Genomic DNA, 10404 nt, shown 5'->3' with positions numbered 1-10404 from the left:
TAGGAAGGCTCATATGCTAATTTCTAAGCCATTGAAGGCTGCCTCTTATCTCAGTGCACTTTGAGAGCTTTAAACTGCTAGACAGCGCTAGTTCATGTGTGTCAGATAGCATTGTGCTCACTACTGTAGAGTTATTTATGAGTCAGCACTTTTTGGCTAAAATGCAAGTATATCAAAAGAACTGAGATTTTGAGTTATACAACATAACATTTGGAGTAAACTGTCCCTGTAAGGTGAAAACATTTAAAATGTTTTTTTTTTTGTTTTTTTTGCCTTTCAGTTTTGTTCCCTGCTTGGGAAGGAATCCTAGGTTACACAATTAGCTATTTGACCTTTTAAGGGAGTGTGGGGATAGCACTATTTTTACACAAAAGCAATGAGTAATAAAAAGTACTCAAATGAATGAAGGAAAGCTCAGGATGCAGTGAATATATGAAAGTCACACAGCCATATAGAGGTAGATATTGATGTAATAATACTGAACTGGAACTTGCTCCACCTCAGTTAATGTTTCATTTCAGGCGACTCTTTCTCGCGTCACAGCAGCCAACGGTTCACCACCAAAGACCAAGACAATGATGAACACCCAAACAACTGTGCGGAAGCGTTTAAGGGAGGGTGGTGGTATCAAGCCTGCCATTCTTCAAACCTAAATGGATTGTACCATCTGGGAGAACACAGCAGTAACGCTGATGGTATTAACTGGTACGCTAAAAGGGGGCACAGTTACTCCTACAAAGTTTCTGAAATGAAGATAAGACCTATGTAAAAGAAGCAGAGAGTGTTATCAAGCAAATAAAAATATCTAAAAATAAAAATATCTAACTCTAACATGTGAATGATATATGCACAAATATCAAACCTCAATAGTCCACAAATACAACTGTGGCTCCCATCAGCCACTAGCATTGAATACTGCAGTATGCAACATGCGCTTCATTCCTGATTCGATATGCATTTAAACAACTTCTAGCTAAAGGGATTTAAAGGTCCCTATCAAACCAAACCAAGCACTGAATGTGAGAAGAATAAAAAAGTGCTTAAATAAATGAAAAGTTGTTTCATACTTTTTTTTTTAAAGCACCAAAGGCATTGCTGCCTCTGTAACTTTCCACTGCCCTCCGGTTGTGCACGTCTATGCACTATTCCTGTTTGGGCTCTTGATTGACTGCATTAATAAACACAACTGTTTACATTGTTTTGTTATTCTAGGGGACTTATCTCAGTTTTTATTTTCAGTGTAAAATAGTGTAATATATTTAGTTACTGTGTTTTTATAAATATGACAGAAAATATTTCTAATGTCATTTTAAAGATAGAACCTTAAAGGGACTCTATACTTTAAAATGTATTTCAACAACTGTTTTCCAAATTACTTCTTATACCAGCTGCATAGTATTAAATGTTTGTGAGATAGTTCCTTCATGTTTTTTTTTTAATTTAAAATAGCTGGTTATGCGTATGTTAGAACTATCACCTATTGTTAAGGCACATGCCCATTAAAATGGGTTAACACTGCAGAAATAGCAGACCTGCTCATGCTCTCTCTATACATAAAACCAAATAGTTAGGTATTTAAATGTTAATTATGGCTGGGGGAGTTTCATGAACAAAACCAGTTATTTCAAATACAAAAATATCTCTCTGGTAGGCTAATTTATGTTGCTATCTCCTGTTTGCATATTTATTTATTTTTTTACAGAGAATATAACAATATTCATGTTTTTAGTATAGGTTGGATATTTAACAGACAAAATTAAAGTATAGGAGCTGTTTGCAAATTTTATACACCCCAATTTGTCATTAGGAACAAATCAATAGGGAACAGTATAATGTCCCGTTACATACTTCAGGGTCCCTTTGCATATTAATACTTTATTGATATTAGTCTTGCGGATATTACTTATTAGATATTCTCTTTACAGTTCTACTAATACAATAATATAAACTGTTCAAAGTAGTAATTTAAGATTGCCAAAAAATATGAAAAATCTCATATCTGAGCTGATGTATTAATTTACTGTTTCATGAGCTGCACACAATGTATTTTCCATACTGTGTCACATTTTACAACTGTTTTGTTATTGTTGGTTTTGAATTCCCGGATATTTAGAAAACTTTTAATCTGTTACTGAGATCAGGAGTTGTAAGAGCAACAAAGGACAAATAAAAGCTTCCTTCCCTGACAACAACCTGTTGATACACAGGGCTTTGCTAACAAATCTATAAAAAAAAACATTGTCTTGAGTTTGGTACAAAGTTTTATTAAATTTTCTTTGCCTACTAAACATATAAAGTACATTAGGTGCTGTCAAAGGTTCAGAGAATAAAGTGTTTAAAGCTATAATTATATATTTCTTTATCACATAGAATGAAACATAATGTTACTATAAGCTAATTGTGTTACCATAACAACATGTCCAATTAGCCAATCATCTCTTTCTCCTGTAACTTTGCTGTATGGTGAATACAATGGGGTAATATTTATTAAGCTGCGGATGCAGCTGTCTACGTGCGAGCCTTTGCCGGAAACATAAGTGAAGAAGCAGTGATCGTAAGACCGCTGCTTCTCTTAACTCATCCGCCACCTCTGAGGATCGGATACGATCTGGATGATTGACACTCGCTGCTAGTGGCCGATTGGCTGTGAATGTGCAGGGGGCGGCATTGCACAAGCATTTCACAAGAAATGATTTTGCAATGTTAAATGCCAACAGCGGACATGAATCGGCCGCAATGAACCTAGACAAAACATGATTGGTAATAAATATAAAATATACAAGGAATTATTTCTGATCATATCACATGCATTGAGAAGAATACGCTAATATTATATACAGTTACTTCAAGCAAATAAAAATAGTTGCAGCAAACCACAGTCTTGTATAATTATTAACACCATTCAATGCTGGATAAACTGGAGATTCTTTTACACAACAAGGAAACTTTTTATCCCATCAAAATGTCTGTGCAAAACTTATGTGACAGCTTATGGTTGATTATTTTGTTATTTTTTTTCTAAGCCAATCTATTGCATTAGAAGAGCTGTAGTTTGAATCAATAAAAAATATTAAGATTAGGAAATTCTATACCAAAAACTGTAAGAAACGCGTCATATCAGCGATATCTTAGCTTTTCAAACAACAATTTATCTTATGAATGGTGGAAATCAGTTAAACATTTTATATTGTTTTGTGCAATTGTATATATATATATATATATATATATATTTTTTTTTTTTTTTTTTTTTTTTTTTTAAGCATCCACATGTTTTAATATTACCAGATTTTACAGCGAACTGTATATATTTTTTTTGTTATATAATTAATTAATATATTCTTGGTACAGACCCTTAAAATAATATAACCAAAAATATTGAAGACAGATTTAAAGGAACAATAATTCTTTACCAAAAAGACAGGGACTTCAGCACTCAAAAGATTCAAAATTAATTTATTTTTATCATTAGGAAAAATAATTCCACAAGTGCTTTTAGAACAATTAAGAGCCACAATTGGACCCAAATTTCAAACATTTATAATTTAGTATTTAAAAGTACAGGGCAACATCTGCTATATTAGACAGATTACCATATACATTAAATATCTAGAATGTTAGATATAAATACAAGTTTTTTAAAGGAAACCTACAACACCTCTACCCAGAGGGTAACCCCAACTGCCATAGAAGGGAACTGCTACCATGGTACCAATATAAGGATCTATGTAGTACCCTAAAGAAACAGCAGAGACAATCCTTTACATGTATAGGATACAATCATTCCACCTGATAAAGCTTTTCCTTACAAAATGTTAGATACTTTGTTGTTACTATAGACCAGTTGATGAGACTTCCAATATGTATAGATATCAGCAAACACTTGTTGTTAGTTTGTGGCTTATAAAGGGTCATTTAATTTCTCAAATCCCTCTCAGCTTGTAGTCTGTACTTTCAAATCCTGCAACACAGGTCAAAAAGTAACAAGCCGACACAGTTTGCAATGGCATCCACAATACACAGCTGGCAGAAGATCATTCACATATAATTACAACTTCTTGATAGTAGAAACAGGAATAGCAGCAATACATGAAGTAAACTTTTTCACCAGCATTATGTATTGTGTAAGCATTTCAGGGTACTTATAAGATCTTCAACATCTTTTTTGTCCCTCTCGTGGCATATAGAGTAATTCACATACAAAATAGTGCTCCACCAAAGACAGACCATCACAGAGTTGACGTTTCACTCACAGATAGAATGGCAATTTGTCCCGTACAGCCGGTGTCTTCTCAACACAAACACCTACGCGCATTTCACCCCCTTCCTTGTGAGGGACTTCGTCAGGGCTGAGTTACACTGCGGGTAAGAAATAACAGAATCCGTGTGTCAGAGATGATTAGAGTGTGTTGAATGATTTATTACAGAAATGTCTTGCAATTTCAAAAGGGATATATCTAATTCTATGACAGTTCAGAATTTCATATTGACTAAATATTACTAAATTAAATTAATTTGTTATAAGTATTATGATGTATAAGAGCAAGAATGCTCACCAAAATAAAATGTAAATATATATATATATATATATATATATATATATATATATATATATATATATATATATACATATATATATATATATGTATATGTGTGTGTTTGTTTCAAATCGGGTAAGGACAGTCTTACTGTTGTAACAACTGCCAGGGTGCACTTAAATAGTAGCATAGAGAACCAATCCGATGTAAAGGCACTCACTGGACTTAACAGTAACAGTGATCTTTCTTAAAGGCAAAAATAACATTTATTTTACAAGTTTAAAACTGACTTAACATTTCAGTGCTCTATTTGCACCTTTATCAAATGTCATGCAAGGGTTCAACAGGGTAAACCTAAAAACAATTGGCATATTACAAAGCAACCCGCATTATATACCTGTAAGAACGGCAATGTGAGACCCATGCCGTCCCCCACTGATGATGTCATCACCAGCCGACACCAAATAATGCATCACCAGTGACAGGTGTGTGCTGTCAGTTGCCATGGTTACTGATAAACAAAAGCGTTGTAACAGCAGAATTGTTGTATAAGGAGGCAATCGAGCAAGATCACTGCTTGTAATCTGAAATATACTGCATCTTATTTGTATAGTTATACTGGATAGGATATAAACATTCAAATGTGGTTTTCATCCACCCGGTAACACCTCATTATTGCGACCGCAACCCCATATATGTAAAAGGTATTACTATCACCAAGCTAAATGTTTGCCAAACATAACGAAATAAGCTTGTTTAAAATAAACATCGACATATCCCTATGAGAACATTATGGATTCATTCCCATATAAATAAACAAATGTAAATTTGCAGCAGTGTCATTGCAAGATTGCATTCAAAAAATTTTTTTAGGTACATTTGTAAATACATTAGGTTACTAACTCACATACATCAGTAGAGTGAGATACTATTTAAATGGCACAGACATAGAGGAAAAGGATCAGATTCATTCATTAATAGTGATAAATATAAATCCCTTCATTGACTCTTAAAGCATAGGTAGAAACCCGTGGGTACCCACTATAGTGTGCGTTCATGTGGCTGTACATAGGCTTCTCTTTCATTAGTTCTCAGATATATATATAAAGTCACTTTGTGTACAGCATCTTTTCCTTAATAGAATGGTCCAAAGTCCAAAAAGGTGTTGAGCCCCCTTGGCACCAGCGTATCCATCATATATATCTACTTTGTTTCAAATTGAAGTAACTTTTTTGCTCTGTTGCCCCCTCTAGCCAGCGGGGTTACGTGATCAATTATCATTGAGTGTAGACTGGAAACACTGTGTTTACACTTAGTGAAGTGTCGCACTACTGGCTGTTCTAAATCTCCGTTCTGCAATGCCTCCCTAATTGCACACCGGTGGTTAGACATCCTGTCCCTAAAGGAAGTGATTTTTTTTGAGATATAGACCAAAGAGCATGGACAAGTAAGAATGTAAATCACATATGTACTTGTACACGTCAGCCCGTGATTAATTATATAGCTCCTGTTATGTGGATGTTGAAATGAAGGGCCCCTGAGCATGCTGTTGCAAGTTACGCAACTGCCACACGTGAAGCAACCTTTTTTAGTTGACTTGAGCTAGGTTTTCTTCTGATAACACCGAACCGGTCTGTTTTTACAAGAATATCTCTTTAGTTGTCCGCTCTACGATATACCATTCTGGGAGGCCTCATTTGTTGAAATGGTAAAGATGAGTCAGATTCTATTACTGACCAATGTCGTTGCACTGAATTCGCCAGAGCCTTATGCGTAGGAACATAAGTAGTAACAAAATTAAATTGTTCTCTTCCTCCATTGTAGTTTACCTTCCTCTCCACTGGTTTATTATCCAAGGAGCTCAACAACCTTCCTTTGATATTATTAATCATTTCTCTTTCATAGCCTCTTTATACCAATATTTCTTATATTTCAGTGAGTTGAAACATCAGTTTCAGTGAGTTGAAACATCATAGTGGGTACCTCACTATTATTTCGGATGACCCTTGTTAGTTGCGAGGTAATAATCCGTGTTTTTTGGTGCCTGGGATGAAAGCTTGTAGCCTCTAATAACGAATTATGATCTGTGGGTTTCATATAAAGTGAGGTTCCAAAGTAACATCCATCACAGGCATTAACCTTATAAATATTAAGGTCCAGAAAATGCACAGTATGTTCCAATTTGAATTGTATGGGACTATCCATGGAATTCATACATGCCACCCACTCTAACAATTCCTCAATACCACCCCTCCAAACCAAAAACACACCATTGATGTATCGTGCATAATACATCATGTGAATGGTTGCATAATCTCACACTCGTACCATGCTTTATAGAGATTTGCATATGTGGGGGCCATTATTTTCAAGTCAAATGGAGTCAAAAGAAGTTCACAGAGGAATTCTAATGGTAGACCCGTATATAGTGAGCTCCCAGTCACCATGGATCTGACAGCTCTGACCCGACCCACATGGGGGATAACGATGTACAGGCTGTCAACATCCATGGTGACTGGGAGCCCACTATATTAGGTGAATCCTGTAGATATGCTGGAGTACCTCTAGCTACAGGTTGTAGATTTTTTTTATATATATATATCACTAAACTGGATAGCAGGGAGCCCTATTAGACACAATTGATCTACTGGGGGGTCAATTAAAGTTTTGTGTACTTTGGGTAATAAATATAGAACCAGTGTCTTGAGAAATTGAGTAGTCAGAAATGTTAATTCCTGTTCATTAAGTATGCTGGCCACAAAACCTCTTAATATATTCATCAATTGTTTTCTTAATTCCCACTGTGGGGTTTCCACTTAATTTAACATACAATGATGTGTCAGAGAGTTGTCTCAAGGTTTCCCTTCTATAATTGGTATAACCCTGAATCACTATAGATCCCCCCTTGTCTGCAGGCCGGATGATGATATTGTCACTACTCAAGTTTCTAATAGCCAACTGTTCATCTTTGCTGAGATTAGGATAAGTGATAGGGGGCTGTGTGTGTTAAATGTCATTACACAATATACATATAAAGCTTTTTATGGATGTATGCATGGTAGAAGGCTCAAAATTGGATGGTTTCTTGAACACAGATATTGTCCCCGGTGCACTATCCCTAAAATTATCCTTTTGTTTTAGCTGTCTTTGCAGCTTATGTATATTGACCAAAGTGTCAAATGTATAATTTTTATGGGTAGGCACAAAGAAAAATCCATGGTTTAGAATTGATGTTTCTGCTTCGCTAAGGGGTCTGCTGCTTAGGTTAAATATATCTCCTTTTTTGCAATTTTTTTTGTTTCCACCTCGCCTGATGTGCAGTTGTGACCCTTTTGTATTTAGCGGTGTGTCTGGTGGCTTGGCCGTGGATCATATTGTAAACCCTGAAAAAGACTGTGATTGGTTAGAAGCACTGGATGCATTAATATCATTATCATGAGCATCTGTTTCAGATTAATCCCCACCACTACTGTCTATAATGCTTAGGGTGTACCTTGTGCGCATATTTCTGTGGCTTCTATTAAGAAGGGCCTCATCTTTACTGTATAGCCATCTGTATATACGTTTGTCTCTGTAATCGCTTTCAACCATGTTTAGTTTTTTTATTTTTAAAAGCTATTAAATCACTTCTATATTTGGTAACCAGACTATCAAGCTTAGATAGCCACTCCTGGGTTTTATCTTCCTCAAGAATGTGGTAACTGTGCAGTTTAATGGCATCAATCTCCATTTTTATTTTATTTTCTAATCTGTTAACCTTGTCTATGACTAATAAAATGAAGTCATAGGAACATTGAGAATCGAGAACCATTTTCTACAAAATTCCGTATTTTGCCTCCCTAGAGAAGGTATATTTTTTACTATAAACCCTCTTGGTATATATTTCTTCCAATGGTAACCAGAAAGATACACTGCATGGAGATTGTAGTCTATTTCTTTTTTACACAAGTTCAATAATTTATGATAAATATTGATAGGGGTATCACCCCGTAACTCATCGGTCACCCTTATCCTGTTCACGTCCTCATTGGTGAACACAAATGGATCTGTGTTCAAATAATCATCCATATACAGACTGTCCATATTAGGTGTTGTGTCCGCCATTTCCGTTATGTATGTGTCAAAAAAAGAGAAAAACTGGGTACCAAGTAAACGCCAAAGCAAACTCCAGGTTCAGTTTCCAATAATTATGACATGCAAATGTTCCAATGTTGGAGTGCTAAATCGCAAAAGTAATAAACATGAAAAGTTCCAAATAGGGTAAGCACAGTCTTACTGTTGTAACAACTGTAAGGGTGCACTTAAATAGTAGCATAGAGAACCAATTTTTACAAAGGTGCAAATGGAGCACCGAAATGTTATGTTAGTTTTAAACTTGTAAAATAAATGCTATATTGTATTTCATGTCCAGTGAGTGCCTTTACTTTGGATTGGTTGGGTTCAAAGGAATTTACACAAGGGATATTTAGATAAGACAGTTAGAGGTTACAAATTTGATAACTAAAAGGGCTTCTTACACTGTGCTGTGCAGAGTGTTCCATAGAGATGGGGCAGCATGGCTAATAGCTCGCAAACCACATTTTTTGTGAATTGTTGGCCCTTTTAGCTTCTGTGCATGTACTGATCAACGTGTGCCAGTTGAGACATAGGGCACCAGTAATTCTTTTAAATAGCCTGGTCCCTGGTAATGCAGAGCTTTGTAGGATAGCAGTCCTATCTTGAATAGTATGCCCCATTTAATTGATAGCCAGTACATATTTATATGTATCTCCTTTCTAAACCTATGTATAAAGTGTGTGGAGGCTTAACTGTTAATAGGAGCAGACTGTTACTATTCCAGGATAGAGGTTAATCTGGTGGTAAGACTTGAATGAGCATCAGCTAAAGTGATCAGAACATGTTCAACCTCTCTAACAACTAGTCTGTAGCTGGGAAATACTATGAGGAAGATGGTCTGGGACACTGAAGCCCCATCTTGTGTCTGTCCTGCCACATCTATGAGAGTAGGGAGTCCTGCATACATATACACAGGACAGCAACATGAAACCAAATAGAAATTATTCAGACATTGTACATCTTCTATTGCCAACATGTTTGTCCTGATCCATCAACCATAATTAACCCTATCTATACTGACCTGATTCCCTCTATCTGTGCTGTTTAATTTTCTCCCTCATCAATTAGCCCTAACCAGGTTACCCTGATACTCCCAACACAACTGACCATAAATTTGCTGACCTGAATCTACCAATCCATAAAAAAATCATAACCACTACTAACTGCCAATTGTAATACTCGTGGGATATTTCCCTATCAGAACAATCCTGGCCAGTAGTCTTCTTATGCTGACGTCAAGTGGCAAGATAAGGAAATATCCCAGAACAAAGAAGAAATAATAAATGCAATCCAATACTCACAGTTGAGATGGGAAGACAGGGAGAGGAAGGCACCAGGGCGACAGTCAAATCCTTCAGGGTACCAATGGGTAATGCAGAGAGTGGTTAAAAAAGCAAAGTCTGGCAACAGGCAAGCAATCCAAGGAATCAGCAGTTCAGGGGTTAAAACAGGAGAGAGGTCAGAGACAAGCAAAGTTCGGCAACAATAAAGCAATCTAGCAGTTCAGGGGTTAATCAGTAGAATGGTCACAGACAGGCAAAGTTCAGCAACCGTAAGGCAGTCCAGCAGTTCAGGGGTTAATCAGTAGAGTGGTCACAGACAGGGAGAGTTCAGCTACAGTAAGGCAATCCAGAATAAGCAAACAGAGTAATAACAATAGCACACAGGGAGCACAAGACAACCTGTAGTTGGGCAAGGTATAGAAAGTGAGGAGGTACTTACATAGGCGCAGGTTCGGGCCAAGCATAGCAGA

The 10404-nt window shown here is 36.2% G+C and overlaps 1 protein-coding gene across 1 annotated transcript in view; it reads left to right on the top strand.

Moving 5' to 3' along the window:
* The window catches only part of LOC128642770 (ficolin-1), a 22805-nt gene extending 21593 nt beyond the window's left edge, over positions 1 to 1212 (top strand). Inside the window, exon 9 of the mRNA XM_053695565.1 lies at positions 522 to 1212. Coding sequence (XP_053551540.1) covers positions 522 to 769 — 248 coding nt within the window. The 3' untranslated portion in view covers positions 770 to 1212. The remainder of the gene's footprint in view (positions 1 to 521) is intronic.
* Positions 1213 to 10404: the final 9192 nt, after the last annotated feature.

The sequence above is a fragment of the Bombina bombina genome, chromosome 12 (assembly GCF_027579735.1).
Source record: "Bombina bombina isolate aBomBom1 chromosome 12, aBomBom1.pri, whole genome shotgun sequence".
Taxonomy (NCBI): Eukaryota; Metazoa; Chordata; class Amphibia; order Anura; family Bombinatoridae; genus Bombina; species Bombina bombina.
This window is presented reverse-complemented; position numbering and strand designations above follow the sequence as displayed.